The 16,547-nt window shown below is 35.7% G+C and overlaps 2 protein-coding genes across 2 annotated transcripts; one reads left to right on the top strand and one right to left on the bottom strand.

Moving 5' to 3' along the window:
* The first annotated feature begins 2,029 nt into the window (after nt 1-2,029).
* On the top strand, nt 2,030-7,508 carry LOC130728350 (eukaryotic translation initiation factor 2A). The gene is made up of 14 exons (XM_057579804.1): nt 2,030-2,197; nt 2,669-2,760; nt 2,872-3,226; nt 3,337-3,523; nt 3,664-3,898; nt 3,990-4,058; nt 4,508-4,609; nt 4,837-4,877; nt 5,387-5,520; nt 5,794-5,857; nt 5,952-6,048; nt 6,129-6,247; nt 6,965-6,987; nt 7,076-7,508. Exons 2-14 carry the CDS (start codon nt 2,721-2,723, stop codon nt 7,152-7,154), a joined length of 1,545 nt encoding a protein of 514 aa, XP_057435787.1. The 5' UTR covers nt 2,030-2,197; nt 2,669-2,720; the 3' UTR covers nt 7,155-7,508.
* A 3,106-nt stretch (nt 7,509-10,614) lies between these two features.
* Nucleotides 10,615-16,114, bottom strand: LOC130728349 (uncharacterized). Its single transcript, XM_057579803.1, has 8 exons — nt 15,961-16,114; nt 15,389-15,412; nt 14,032-14,137; nt 13,852-13,920; nt 12,588-13,081; nt 11,698-11,959; nt 11,040-11,248; nt 10,615-10,935 (listed from the first exon to the last, which is right to left on the bottom strand). Exons 1-8 carry the CDS (start codon nt 15,963-15,965, stop codon nt 10,869-10,871), a joined length of 1,236 nt encoding a protein of 411 aa, XP_057435786.1. The 5' UTR covers nt 15,966-16,114; the 3' UTR covers nt 10,615-10,868.
* Nucleotides 16,115-16,547: the final 433 nt, after the last annotated feature.

Here is a 16,547-nt window from a genome sequence, read left to right as displayed (position 1 = left end):
GTTAAGAGGACAACCTAAGAAAAAATACAGTGGGAGAGGTCGGGCCACAAAGAAGAATCTTAAGGTCTTGGTAGCTGAGGATATGGAGATTCTGGCTACTGTGAAATCTACTATAGCATACTAAGTTCATGAGCTTTCACATAAAGTTCAAAACCCGGATTGCATGTTCGTAAGGGCGAGGGGCATGCCGGAGCCTGGGAAATTCTGCGGTGTTGTGTTTTTCGATGTTGACAAGGAGGCTCTGCAAGTTTGTGTGATCTAAGGGCTCCTTATTTGAAGAGGTATGGAGCGTCCCAAGCTCTGCGTTGATTGTCGGCTTTTGGGTGTGGGTTCGGTTATGTGTTTTGTGTGTTTTTTTATTTTACTTTTTGTAATTATGTTGTTCGTTGTGGTCGTTGGATTGCGTTCAATAATGTCGTTTGTTGCTTTCCGTTGAATTTAATAATTTATTGAGAGGATTTGTATCTCGACTATTTCTTAATTCAATAAATGTTTGTTTGACGACTTTTAACATTCCTAGACACAACATCAACGTGTCCTCCTTTTAATGGGGAGGAAAGATGGAGAATATGGAGAAGTTCAATAATGAAGAATGTAAAATGTAAATATAAGAGATACTCGAAGATGGAGAAAATGAAAGAAGAAAACACGATACAAGAAAGTTGAGAATTGAGAAATTTCAATTTCTACATCGTTCTCTTCAACTTTAGGTTTCTAATTTTGTTCGGTGATTTAGGAATTTTACTTGGGTTTTGAATTGGTTTGGGGTTATGTTAATTATTCAATTCGTTCTAAAATATAAATTGTTTTAGCATTTGTATCATGTTTCAAAATATAAGTTGTTTTGTAAACCCAAAGCATTTTTTCTCACTTTCTTCCTTCTATACCCTATTTAATATAAAATCTCTTATTTACCACTTTCAATTTTCACCTATCACAACTCTCACTATGCAATTAACCAATTGTCACATTTCTCTCTCATTAATATAATAACTCAAACCAAGTGAGTTGGTGTAGTGGTTCAGCACTACATTCTTTAAGCAAGTAGTTGGGGGTTCGAATCCCAACTCTTGTGAATAGAGGAAACTCCTTAGTCAGTCCCTACTGCTTAGTGCGCTGACCGCGGGGTGAGGAATTCATCTTACGACTGTCAGCTGTGGGATAACTTGGTCAAGATAATAAATATAATAACTCAACTTTTTTTGAACATATATAATAACTCAACTTTAAATAGGAGTAATTAAGTCAAAATATTTATTAAATGATTAGTTTATAATACTCATGCATGACCTTAAATAACTTATATTTTGGAACGGAGGGAGTAGTAAGTTAGGGTTAACTTGAGTTAGTTTAGGAGTAATAATAAGTTAATTTGAGGTGAAAATTTGAAATTTAAAGAAAAAAGAAAATAATGTAAGCTTTAATAAATGCGTGTTAATTCCACGTAGAACTGGTGAAGCCGTGTGACAATCTCACCGGATCAGCACCTCCGGCATGAACCAAAACCGAGTACTTTCTCAATCAGTAGGGACTATTTTCGAACTTAGAGTAAAGAGCTGCTCGAAAGCTTGACGAACGAAAAAAAGTCATTTCTTTCTTGTTATTAGTAAAGGGCTTTTCCTAGACAAGTAAAGGCTTAGGACGCACTCTGCCTCTGCAAGCAAATTTTCAATCAAATTATGCACTTTTACTTATATGTCATCAAATATTAACCAAGTCAACGGTTCACGTGACGAATAAGACCCTATTTGAAAGAGATTATTTAAGTTTATTTGATTGCATAAACGCTTGGTAAGTGTTTATGAGAGCTTATGACTCATCATACGCTATTTTAAACTTATTTTCATAAGTTATTGATGATAGTTTATGAAAACTGTCCATGCTTATAGTTTATTTTTTTTTAATTTATTTCAATAAAATTTTCAAAACAACTTATATTATCATAACATAACCGTTAATAACTGTTTAATTAAGCTGTTTTCTCAAACGAACAACTTTAGACAACACTCAGCATGAGTTTTAATCCCTCAAAAATATTTTAATCACGCCTAGTCCCTTTCACCTCTTCCTCCATAAGTCCATAACAAGCACACCACACAGATTCCGGCCACCGCCACCCACCACCACACAAAAGGACTGTTGGCTGGCCACTCGCCCCTCGTAGCTGCTGCGCTTCATCTTCTTCTCGCCATCGCAGGTGCGTGCTCCCTCTTCTTCTCGCTTTGCTAGTGTTAGGGTTCACAACTTCACTCTTTCTCACTCTCCCTCTCTTCACTACGCCGCAATTGACATTTGAACTGTAGGTAGATTAGTAGATAGGTTTCTTCACCGTGAAAACGCTTCAATCACAGTACCTGTATTTTTCTTTCTTTAATCTCCAATTCAAACTGCAATGATTGAAACAGAAAAGTGAAAATTTACTCAAACCAATTGTGTTAAACAAATGGGGTTTTTGTTTGTAGTTTAAAATCGGGTTAAAGCTGAAAACTTTCTCTGTTTTATCTCTATTAGTATATTACTAGACGCTTAGCCCAAATATTGATGACAAGTTCACAATGCATTTTGAGATGCAAGTTTGTTCCTTTTTTTTTTTACCCCTTTTGATTTGAAGTTATATTTTTGCATTGATAGTACATTCAAACCTTCAAAGTTATGTTTTTGTTCCCAGGCCAAGCTTTCATTGTTAGCATTCTATCTGCATTTCTGCCCCCCAGGTTCTAATGGCATCAGATGGCCAAACACCGCCTCTCGAGATATTAGGTATTGACTAATTGGCTTCTTGATTCAGTTTTCATGTTAGTGGGACTCTCGTCTTTTATTTATTTGGTTGTTTATTTTTCGTTTTTGCTTCTCTTTCGTACACTCTCTCAGTTCGAGGGCCGGAAGAATTCTCAATCTGGACTGGACCCCCGTTTGCCAATGGTCAACCTGGTATCAAGCTTGAAAAGGTTAATTGTACGAGTGCGAAATATAGTGATGATGGATCTCGGCTTATGGTGATGAAATCCAACTCTGTGATTAGTGTGTATGATTGTAGAACTGCTAAAGAGGTAAAGTCTTTTGAAGTACCTAATGTTATGGCTGCTATCCTGTCACCACGCGGGACTTATTTGCAAATCTTCAAAAAACCTTCGGGGCCCCAAGATAAGAATGTGGCACTCTGGAAGACGGAGACTGGTGACCCTGTTTATCAACACTCCCAAAAGAACTTGACAAAAAACAATTGGTAGAGTTCTCACTATGGGTTCATTATGGCGCCGCATGTTCATGTGTTGATGAATGCCTTACATTCTCGCCGCTGCTTATGTTTTAACTGTCACAATGTCTGTTGTTCAGGCCTGTGATTCAATTCAGCTCTGATGAAGCTACTGCGTGCCGGTTGGCAACTAATGAGGTGCAATTTTTTGATGCCACGGACTTCTCTAAAGGAGTTATCCAACGGTTAAGAGTTCCAGGAGTTGCTGCCATTGAGCTCTCTAGTTCACCCGGGTCTCATATAGCTGCATTTGTTCCAGAATCCAAGGTTTGTGTCCATCAACATAATGCTTATCACTGAGGCTTAGTTCACTTTATGTGACCAGATGAATGAGAAATTGGTGCTATTGCAATTTGGTATGCTGCTGTTTAGGTATCTAATAAATAAAGTTCTGTGAACCATTGTAGGGAATTCCTGCTAGTGTGCAGATATTTGCTTGTGGAGATGCTTCTCAAAGCCAACCTATTGCTCGGAGGAGTTTTTTCCGATGTTCCAACGCCCAACTCAAATGGAATCATGGTTCAACTGGGCTTCTAGTGGTGGCGCAGTCGGACGTTGACAAAACTAATCAGAGTTATTATGGAGAATCAAAGTTATACTACCTGACAACAGATGGGAAGCATGAAGGACTTGTTCCTCTTCGTATGTTCTTATTACTAGTAAAAGAGGAACTTATAATTCCCTATATAATCTCCATAAGAAGGATAACTTTTTTCATGTAAATAATTGGCAGGAAAAGAAGGGCCTATTCATGATGCTCACTGGTCATATTCTGGCTTGGAATTTGCCGTTGTATATGGCTGTATCCTTTTGTCTGTGATATATACGTTTTAGAGATAAACAATATGTACTGAAGTTTCAGCTTTTGTTATTTACTGAAGATCCCGTAACATTAAATACTGTGGCCTGATTTGATATTATTCAGAGGCAAAACTTATGGTAATGTCATGGAACCATTTCTGCTAAAGCACTGAATTATTTTGCGATGATTTTAGACTTATGTTAGGAAATGCTTTTGAAAAAGTATCAGGCTACTTCTTTCATCTTCTTGATATAAAAAACTAGTCCTTCTAATCTATGAATTTTTATAAGCCCTAATGATAACAAACAACTACATAGTTCCGCTGCCTAATGAAATTTTCATTTTAAGAACTTAGGTGTTGGTTATTTGTGTCTGCATATATAAATCATACTTTTATGGTTTTTTTTATAGATCTCTTGAGCACTTCACTTTTCCTGAACTCGTCTTAGTTATGCCTGCTAAAGCAACTCTGTTTGACAAGAACTGCAATCCTCTACTGGAGCTTGGAACTGGTCCTTACAATACTATTCGATGGAATCCAAAGGGAAGATGTATCCTCAACTAATGAATTGGCATTCACCATATTCAATAAAATTAATTTTAAGTCTTAGTCTTCAGGAGTTTTCATTCGTTTTCAATCAAATCTTTAAAGGGCCTTCGAGGGTATTGGCCTGGGGTTGGAATTCTGAAGTGACTCATTATTATTTGATATAAGTATCCGAATCAGGGTAAGAGTAAAAAGTTATTGTATTTTGTGGCCTTGACCTTTGGTGTCCAGTTTTATGTTTGGCTGGCTTTGGTAACTTACCTGGTGACATGGTATGTTCTCCTGAGTCCTGACTGATCGAATCCTTATGCTTTCTTTTAACTTTTTGTTTTGGTGGAAGGAATTTGGTGCTTGATTCCCTTATCTAGAACTACTAAGTGCATGGTTGAATACACAGTGGAAACAGTGAGTCAAAATCCACGATGTATCCAAACACGCACTGGCTCACCTTATTATAAAATTAAATTATTACTTACAGTCACTTTTAGATGCTAAGTATCACTTAGAGATGAAATAATTGGTGCCTTTTCTTGCTTTTTGGCTCTTAGTACTGAATGCATCTGTCGCTTTTCTCATTTTCATCTTAATTTTAAGTTTTGATGATTAACTGCAAGTGTATTTTCTTATTTTTAGCATTTTCCAAGTTTGCAAGATCAAAACATTAATTTTTTTTTTGCCAGTATATGCTGTACTTCCATATGACACATGCTCAAATTGGTGCAAGTATGCAAAAACATGCTATGTATAAGGAATCCATATGTTTTTCATGCTTACTTTATAGGTGTTCTGGGATTACGCGGATAAGAAACAGCTCGCAGCAACTAAGGCTGAATGGTCTGTTACAAGTGAATGGTCTCCGGATGGGTGCTATTTCATGACAGCGACAACAGCTCCGAGGCTTCAAGTTGACAATGGGTATGTTACAATTGGCCATTAGTGGTCCTTGTTCTACTCGTTGCCTGAAAAATATCACGCAATTATGTTGCCAGTGTGATACATCATCCAGATTTGTTCCTTTGATTATCAATTATAGGTGATCAATTTAAACAACATTTATCGGGTGATATAGGTCACTAACCAAATTAATTATTGGGAGAATATTTTGCTGATTGTTATACGTTGGTTTCCACATGTTTTAATTTATTCACTAAGAAAGCATTTTGTTAATGTTATTTTATTCCATTGTAGGATCAAGATTTTTCACTACAATGGATCATTGTACTTCAAGAAGATGTTTGACAAGTTGTTCCAGGTTAGTCATGTCCTGAACTCTGATTAATAAGTCCCCAAGTTTTTTCTATTACCTTTTTGCAGACATCACTGAATTGTTTGCGAACTATATACAGGCTGATTGGAAACCAGAGTCGCCAAGTAAGTTTGGTGACATCGCTGAATTAATCAAGTCTATAGACTCGGTAAAACTTGAAGATAAAAAACCATCAGGTTCATACACATATCCTAATATATCATCTAGTGATGAGTTATGTCTCTTTTGTTTTTTGAAGACCGTGGACTAATTGCAGGTCAAGGACCAAAACCTACCCAGGCTGCTACAAAAGCCTCATCTGCCAACCCCCCTGCGCAAAAACCCGCTGCCTATCGCCCACCACATGCTAAGACTGCAGCTGTTATACAGGCACAGGTACACAGTGACAATCTATGGCTATGCTCTTAATTGTCATTGTTTCTATTTAAATTGTCAATATAAATTATTATCAGCAACACTTTTGCATGGCGTTACTTATATGTAGTTATGAATTATTTTGACCATTGTTAAAACTGGACCGGTTAAGGTCCATTTGAAGGAAAAACCGCTAGATTTCAGAATCGGTGAGAACCGGATTAAAATTAGTGAAAACTGGACAAGGTAATTGAACTGGCGTGAACCAGCCATATTTCAAAAGTTGCCAAAAAATCAAATTTTTAATACTTTTTGTTTAAATTTAAGAAAAACATATTTTATTCTAATAAAAGTCAAAGGTCAAGTTATAATACCCATGTATATATGAATTATCATTATTTTTATCTTTTTTTCATTTCTATCTTATAAAATATAACATATGATGATTTTATGTCAATTTAAAATTTAATTTGACTTAATTTCTTAACATTTTATGTTAATAAATTATTTAATATATGTTATACAATACTAAAAACCTATATTTAATTATCACCGGTTCAACTGAACTGTGAACCAATGACTTCACTGATTCACTGAACGGAGTTTTAAAATATTGGTTGAGACCCTTTTTAGTGGTTGATCCGACATGCATGTTTATGCATCTTCCAATAAATTCTTGGAGTTGAGTTTCATTTTGGTTAATGTTCTAATGATGTCAAAATGATTTTGTATCTGCAGCTACTTGGAGAGAGCCCTTCAGAGTAAGTCCCTTTCTCTCTTCCCCTCTTCGTTATATGCTTCTTATGATTTACATTCTTTTAATTAAATGCTTGTTGTTGATTAATTTAGAACATTGAGCAAGAATGCTTTACGAAACAAGAAAAAAAGGGAGAAGAAAAAGGCGGCTACAGATGCCAGTTCTTCATGACTGAATCAAGATTCTCTCTGGCTCACTCAAGATTCCTTCTCTATTACTGCACTCAAATGCATGAGAATTTGAGGGTTTTGGTTTAAGCTTCCTGAATTTAATTGTATCACGTCCCTGGCAGAGAACTTTAGGCAATTTTGGTTTGTTTGGATCTTTGAGATCATTGAAGTTTTGTTTTATATGTTTTGTGCTTTCTTTAATTTATAATTGGGATATAGTATTAGTGGTGAGAGTAGAAGATAAATCTTTTATGTGCAATTCTAAGGTGGGCTATGTTAAAAAATGGTCCATGATATGTTATTTACAATATTCTCATTATATTCTAAAATTAATTTGCAGGGATGCCCTGTTTAACTTGTGGACTATGCTTTTCTTAATTCATGAGCGTTTATGTTACAAAACAAGCTCATTTCAAACGAGACTTAGTCATTTACAAGATACTAGAATCACATCAATTTTCATCAATACAGTGAATGAGTGAAGCACACTCCAAAGTTTTCCACTCCAAAGTTTCCTATAAGTTTTTTAGCCGGATTAAATTTTTGTTAGAAGCCTTCAAATGTCCTAAATATTTGTGAATAGAGATAAAAACGATGTTTCACTCAACCTTATCATGTCATCGTACGAGGGATTACACTTGAGCTGCACCTCTCAACTTCCTCCATTTCATATCAAAATGCCTCACTCACTTTACCATTCATCATGCTTATTGTTTCAGCATGATGACCCCTCAAGGCCTTCCCGTTATCACCAGAGTCACAGCCTATCTCAGACTTCCATCTCCTTCTCTCTACAAAAACTCTCTCATCTTCTCCAAAACCCAGCCTTCAATCAATTCTGGTTCCTATTTAAGAAAGAAACCAAACAGCACCTTCATCTAAGATTGCCCTGAAATTTTCTAGTAAATCATACAACAATAGTAGAAAAAGAGAAGAGGAAGTGAAAGAAGAAGAGTGGACGAGGCTTACATCAACAAATGGAGAAAGCAAAAGAAAAAGGAACATAATTTCAAGATTACAGTCTTGTTAAGCATCACAGAGGTTTGTTAATATTTGGCTCAAGGTTGTGGCGCTGTCTTAGATTGAATGACTTATGTTTCTTCTATAGGTTTGTTCTCAAGTGTGATTTCCTTGATTAATTTTACCAATATTAACCAATTGCATCGCATGTTGGAAGTATTTGATGGGTTTGACTTTCATAACGAGACTTCGTTCACTAAGCTTCTACAAATGGTAGGTTGACACATGTTTCATGAAGCCCATAGTGAAAGAAGCAAACCACCAACTGAGAACTTAAGAGATGCATATGGTCAATCTCTAGTCATGAAGCATGACAAAGACCTTTCAACAATATACAACATCTTTCATAACAAGACTTCGTTCACTAAATTTCTAGTTTATTTTGTTGAATGATATTGAGATTATGCAACACTCATGAATGAAGATAGATTTTAGGTTGCTTTTTGAGTATTTGTTTTTTTATAAGATTTGATTTTATTGAATTATTTAGTTGTCAATAAAAAAATATTATACAATTGTATTATGTGATAAAGGAAAATGACGTCATGACAATACCGAGCTAGTCTTATTGAAGATCATTTTGTCGGTCAAGAACTCTTCTTCAAAGTTCACAAAAATGCTGATATTACATAATGGAATGGGGAGGAGTGTTATCATGTGCTTAGAATGGAAAATGCTAAAATAATTTCAATGTTCCTCTCAAGTGGCTCAGTGCTTACACCCTTGAAGGCGAAGGCTTTTCATATTTATGAGGCTAATGCGGTAGGAATTTTTTGGCCAAAACTCAGTGATAGGGATCCGCCTTTATGGGAATTTTGTGGGTAATGTGTGTTGCTGTTAATTATTAGTTGAGAGGGATGTTATCATCTATTTCTATGTTCAATAATATGATTTCATTTTCGAAAAAAAAAATGAATATTTAGCTATTTACCACGCCACGAACTCATTTGGAGATTATGGAGAACAGATACTTTTTTTAGAAGACAGTCATATTGAAAATATCAAACTTGTCAAGGAAATGACAGAGAGCTCTTGCCCGTGTAATACTCAACAACTAATAAAAAGTAATTGGAAGATGAATTTGACTTGCAGCTAAAGAGCTAAAGAAGAATGTCGCTAAAATGGATTGGGCTGAAGATTTTTATCTAAGGAAATTCGAGGACATGTTGGAAGATGATATGGAAGGCTTCTAATGAACAAGAGGCCACAAACTGGAATCCACTCAAGTTGCTGACAACTCTAAACGAGCTATGCAACTATCTATATAATTATGTTATTTTGTCCTTTTTAAGTTTTGCTTTTTGTTGATGTGGTGCTCTCAGCTTTCAATAGTTTAGGTTGATTTCGGCGTGCCGAATGCCCACTTCTGTAGAACATGTGCTTCAAGTTGTCTCTCAAGGCTTTGTAGTGTTTTGTTATAATTGTTTCTTATGTTTAATCCACTACTATTGATGAATGAAAGTTTGATTATATATTTATGAGGAGGGTTCAACTTAAAAAAATAATGAGAAATTCTAGTATTTTGTGCTAGACTAAAAGAAAAATGATTTTATATTCACTTCTATTCAAGTTTTTGTTTTTTTAATACTTCAATCAATATTTACGAATATAAATCCTCGAGCTCCCATCTAAAACATGTTGAAAACTCACTTAATAGATCTACGTAAATATGGAGTGGGTATGAGTGAGTTCTTTTATTTTTTTGGACTGCGGAGTGAATTGAACACTACTATTCATGTCCACCCACGCCCATTAGCGTCCCTACTATTCATGTCCACTCACACCTATTAGCATTCCTACTTATGTTGTGTAGACATTGGGGGAACATGCATCATCAAGGGCTGAGTTTTGTGCCCTTCCATTCAGCAACCATGCTTCATCCAGCCTCAAATGGGATTGAAGATGAGTGATGCTAGTGCTGCCTCTTGTTGAAGATAAAATTCATCTTATTTGTGAAGTGCAACATTTTTTTTGATTAAACGTGAAGTGCAACCTTTTATTACAAGTCATTTGAGAATTGAGATGGTGTATTTGGTACACTATCCATGAGGTAATGTAGAAGAGAAGCCACGGAAAATTCATGTATAGTACTTGTTCAAACTAAGATCAAGTTTGATGTAATCTAAACAATTATACTTCAAATAAGAAACTAGAAATTCAATCAATTGCGAATAAATAAAAAATACCCAAGGTAACCAAATTGTGTGGCAGTATGCTCAGCTCTGCCAATGGAGAAATACAGAGAATGAAATGGTGTGGAGATGTAAACGGGGTTAGTGTCTGTCAGGGTAATTTGGTGGTAACACAAAAACTGAATTGGTTGGTAATGGTACGAGTAGGCAAAAAAAAGTAGTGCCAAAAGTAATGAACAATGCATAGAATTAACTACTACGGTTTCAATCAGTAACAAAAATATTAAACCACCGATAATATGCCACCAATAGAAAAAGCAAAAACCAATTATTCAAGTGAACACTCAAAACACAGTAATGCACCCGTCTAACGTTATCACTGGCCTGTGGAAAACACCACAAGCACAATGGGGCATGTCGATGATCGATAGAACAGAGACAAATACAAAGAGCTTATCAGTACATGCTAAATCAAACTTATGAGAATACAAAGTAATAATATCTCAAAGAAAATAGCAAATGGTACAGAAGCTAAAAGACAGCATTATATCTTTTAGCAGCACTTATTCCTCCTCTTCAGCCTCCTCCAGCCAATTAACAAACGGTTCCAGTGCCTTCAAAAAGTTCTGCCTGTACCAGTTCAATATAAGCAACAGTAAGCAACAAGCACAATGAATAGCAGGAAAATTACAGACACCATAATTATGACAGAAAATCCACAGAAAATTGCATACCTGCCCTTGGAGTTTGTTCCTTTTCGGAACCAATGCAGAATAGTATCTTCAGCCAGCACATCCTGGTCATAAAGAGATCTAACAATCTCAGGGAACAGCTTCATCAGTTTGGCATCCTCATAGCATTGAGTCTGTACTTTGTACAACAGTTCCAGCTCAAGCTTCCCAGTGGTGCAGAATGTATTCAACAGTTCTGCCCAAGTTTTTACCTTCACCATAAAGGAAGTGCTGTCATCATCAGCTTAAGATAAAGAACTTGTCACATAAGAAACTAACTAATTAAGTGGTTTTATAAGCAATTGCATGGCAATTACATTCACTAAAAGTCCATATGAATTAAAGCAAAGCCAAAATGCTCTTATGGCTTAAAGAGCACACAGCAATCCAGAAGCCTCCTCACTCCTCAGCAATCAAGCAAAGAAAAGATCATCAAGAAAACAGAGGTAATATCCAACAAACACATTAAGTTCAAGGGCAGCAAAACAAAACCTATAACTTGACTAAGATCGTAAAAAGTAAAATTTATTCAACCCATACTTGAAAACTGTTTCCTGTTCAATAAGAAACCAAAACAGACCAGACTGAAGATGAGAAAAAAAAAAACTTCTATGGAAGCAAAATACAAATGAGTATTAATGCAAATTATTTAAAAAGATACCTGGCGCAAGGCTGAATTTGCATTCTGTTGCTGATTTTTTCCTGACCACTGAACAGCATCCATTAAAACATCCCACAAGACCCGCACAACCTCGGTGTCAGGCAATTTAGCATCTTTAACTCGGAGCTTTACAGTCTCAATGACATCAGATATATCAGCCTCCTCTGTTATCTGTGTTGTCAAAGCAGACTTCATTTCCTTCAGAGTCACCTCAAATATTTTCTTTTCATTGTACTCCACCAAGGTCACCAGTCCTTCGTTCCTAAAAAGATGACAATGAATAGACAAATGTAATTCCATCATAGTTAACAACAGGGAATAATAAAAACATGATCTACCAGTACCTAAAAATCCAACCAAGAATAGCCAATCAGTTGAAAATAGAACAACAAATCACCATCACAAACAATGTTTAAAGTTTAAACAGATAAAAAAAACCAACTTTAGATGATCAATTAGCAAAATTCAAACCACATCATAAAACAAGTTCAGGAAAATCCACAATGCTGATAACAGAAAATTAGTACTAGGCTCCTGGCATTTTGAGGAAAATTTTCAGTTTGCCTTTGTGCCATGCGCAGTCATTTATCAGACTTAGCTGTTCAACAACTCCCTGGAATAATAATTGAGAGTTGCGTTTTCACCTTTCTAACAGGATATTACACTTAAATACCCAAATATTACATTGATATTAATTTGAAAATGTATCATCACTATTATGCAAAAGTAAATCATTCACAAAATGAGATCATCAAGGCTGTTGGAACTCCCCAAATATAAAATAGAATGTAACAGACAATGTCCTGCATAAATCAAAACAACCACACAAAAAAACCATTTTAAAGCAATTTCTAGAAAGACGTGTCCATTTACTAATAAGTAAGATTTACCTGAAATGCTCAGAGAAAGACTCATTTGATTTTTTTGCAGGAGGGAAAAACTCCAAGAGATTATCCTCTACTTTTCCCCGTTTCAGAATTGAAATAAGATCATCAAGGCTGTTGTCGATCAGATACTCCTTAAAGAAGTCAGTAATAAATGTCAGAACTATTCCTTTGCCCACAAGGTTGTCTTTAAGAAGCGGTTGGAACACTGTCTCCGGTGGGAGACCAGATAGCTTCTGGGAGAATGCAAGTGCAGTGAAGATTGCCAACTTCTTCCTCTCATTTTCCTCAAAAAGTTCCAAGGACTGGAGGAATCTTCGCATAACATTTTCAAGGTTCTTGATGAGGAATGGCCTCCTCCGCAAAATCTTTTGTATGTAGATTACAGATGGTAAGATGACTTCACGCTTCGGCTCACACTCTATTACAGAGTAAGGATGGCGTTCCCCCTCATCAGGCTTGGTAGTTCCAGGTTGTGTACGACACCCAATGAAAACAACCTACATTAATGAAAAACTGACCATTAACTTACCTATAGGACATTTGTAAGTCACACAAAAAATCGACTGACAGTAAAAGATCATAAGACATTGAGAACATTAAAATCTGAGATGATGATTGGATAGATCATCAATTATTAAGTCAATGGAATAAAGAAGGAAATACAATGTTATATTCAATGTCCTCTTATAATGTCAAAGATTGTGGGGGGGGGGGGATCTGACTTAGAAATTCACATAAAAACCTCTCAGCATTATAGGTGAAAAATGAGCTGAAGAAACGTGGATCAAATTTACAGTGACAAAGACCACTATCTTTATAACAGATAAGTATGTCAATATCACAATAAGTTGCATCTCAGATCCAGTAGGAGAATAGAGAAATTGTAAACTTTAACAAACAAATAAAGTATCAATAGATAGACTTCAGGTTAATTCTGACAGTGCCTTGTATCACTGGCAGGCCCTATAAAATAGAACATATTTTATTCGAGAACAACTACCACCTACAGAGAAAAACAAACAAACAAATGTTTACCCTCTCCCACACACACATAGATTCAGAAGCTCTTGACAAAGCAGACACCAGCTCAGTATGTGTCACCCTTACGGTGATAGATTAACCATCAAAGCATCAATGTAATGATAACATGAATTATGCATTTAATCCTCCTACAATCAACTCCAAAATTGAAGAATTCCAAATTGCAAATGTAAACCCATAATACTGAAATTGCAATGAAGGTTTTCTGCTGGTTTAATAAGCTTGCCTCAAAAAATGTGTCACCGTATCTTGAGAAATCAAGGTCTGAAGATTCAATGCTCTTAGCAGTAAGTTCCTGTAAGCATAAAATACTTCATCAGTTTTGCAACTCAATCATCAATAGTGTGAGTGTACAAAACAGATAGTCAACAAATGAATAGGGCGTAATATGCAATAGTAATAATACCAGATCACCAGCATTATCCAAATAAATCTGGACCACTGCATCCGAGAATGCTGCAGGGTCCAGAGGCGCGGTAATATTCCGTTTGCGGGTCTTAATCCGCGTGCCACTGGGGAATGAGAAACAAAAAAAATAAGAACCTCACCCAGATTAACATGTACAAAAAAGTAACACAATAAGATTAGTTGCATCCAATAACTAGATGATAACAGGCACATACAATAAAAGATTGTTTTGAGTTGTATGCATAGTAGCAGTTACATCATTCAACCATATTTTGTTATTATGAAAAATGTCATCCTACAGGATGGAAATGGCAGTCTAAGATAGGCTCTATAAGGTCGGAGTCTGACTTACTCTTAAACTTAAGGCCTCAACATAATTAAAAGTATAACTTGAAAGCCTAATTATGATAACTTAAAAAGTCTGAGTCTGACCTACTCAGAATGGGCTTATAGGCTCAAATCTCTTTGCATAGACCAACATGCTTAAATCTTGAAAAAAGTTGACAGTTGCAACTTGCTAGATATTATAAGTCTAAAATAATAATAAAATATAATATTTATGGTTACCTAAATATACCGGCCTATTTAAACATGGAAGATTTTCAATGACCTTAAAGTCTGGGAATGTAAAGTAATGGAGGAACTTTGGGAGGGGAGGGGGAATGAGGCCAAAATTCTTTGTAAAATTAGTGGATTTGTAGAGTAGATAAATTGTGCAACTAAAATGTCTTTCCTCGTTCTGACTTCTGAAAACCCAATTGTATCTTGAAAGTAAGGGCAATAAAAGCAAATTTGGTTAAAACCCTTACCCTACCCTCCTGAACCAACAAGAGGAGGGTTTTGCCCATAAAAACTATTGAATCCCCTCCCTTTCTACCTCCCATCTATTGAATCCCCTCCTTTGAACCAAATATAGGGTAAGATAAAAACGCACATTAAAAAGTTAAGTGAGGTCCAGTTGCAAGAAAAAGAATCGGAGATGATAAATTAAGAATGCACGGATGTCACTATTCAAAAAAATTGACATATAATTCAGTATGATCATAGTTTAAAATTCCGGCTTCATTATATTGATAATGCTATCAATGCTTAACTCTCACGCTTTCGAAAATCAATTAAACAAAAGGCCTTTTTAGCTTGGAGGCATGAGAAGTAAAGAAAATCAGAGGATAAAGGGAGTTTCAGGAAATTAAAGATGTGGTTTCATTTTCCTTCCTAAGAAATGTCCATAAAAGCGTTCAGTACAGCCAATTTGCATCCAGTTTTGCACCAAAAGAACAGAACAGAACAGAACACAGCCATATAAAACATGAAAAAAGCACAAGACTTTAACGTTAAGGGAGAATAAAATTTACCCGAGAGTGGGTCTCTCCTTCGAGCTGCAAAGAAAGGCAAACAAGATTAGTAATCAGAGAAAGAAAAGTAAATAATCAAGCTATAATCACCACATAGATTTTAACCAATAAAATCAAATTAAGCAGAATAAAGCTAAAATCTTTCATGAACTGAAATGTAAATCCAATGAACCCTAATCCTAAAAAACTCAATCAATTACAAAGAAAAGGAAGAACAAGCGATTGGAAAAATACATCAAAAAATTGAAATTAAAATAGAAGGGATTGAAATCGAAATTGAAAGGGTGGGTGAAGAGGAATTAGGGTAACAGAAAAAGGCGATTTTGGGGGTTTTTGTGAAAACCTAATCGGCGATAAGCCTCTGGATCTGAACAAAAAGCATGAAAAATATTAGGAATATGAAAATTGATGATCCGTTAGGGTAAAAAGCATCATTCTTTGTTGATGGTTTCATGAAACAGTGAAGTGGGGGATTTTGAAAGAGATCGCAGTATCGCGATGGTGGTGCAGATCAGCGAAGATTGGCAAAACAGTGTGGATGAAATTGGAGAAGAAGAAGAGAGGATTGATACCTCATAAACCAAGACGAAAAGGAATCGGAAGATCGGTGAGTCTGTGACTCGGTGCTGGTTGTGGAGAAAGAGAGAGCGATAGGAGAGAAAGGGTGAGAGAACAACCAAGAACAAAACTGAGAACAATGAACTCAGTCGGTTTTGGACACACATATTTATTCAATATATAATAATAATTTTTAATTGGGTTAACTATCATATTGGTCCTTGTGTTTGTGTCGCCGTCTGAGGTGAGTCCCTCCCCGGAAAATATATGGTTTAAAGTCCTCGTGTTTGAAAAACATATGGAGCAGGTCCTCGCCGGAGGGCGGAGCTCCGGCGAGCGCTGATTTGGATCGGTGACGAGGATAAAAATGCTTACGTGATTATAAAAATTAAAAATAAAAATAAAAAAATTACAATCAGAAAATTAAATTAAATTAATAAAATTAAAATCTAGATTACCAAAATTAAAAAAATTAAGGGTTTACAATTTAATCCTATTAACAGGGGAAAAAAATAAAAAATCATCATCATCATCCTTATTCATAAGTCAGTTTCCTGCAACCAAAAGCACAAACTTGGGTTGCTTCCAATCAAAATACCAG

This window comes from Lotus japonicus, chromosome 1, assembly GCF_012489685.1.
Source record: "Lotus japonicus ecotype B-129 chromosome 1, LjGifu_v1.2".
NCBI lineage: Eukaryota > Viridiplantae > Streptophyta > Magnoliopsida > Fabales > Fabaceae > Lotus > Lotus japonicus.
Note: the sequence above shows the minus strand (reverse complement) of the source record. Positions and strands in the feature narration are given on the sequence as shown.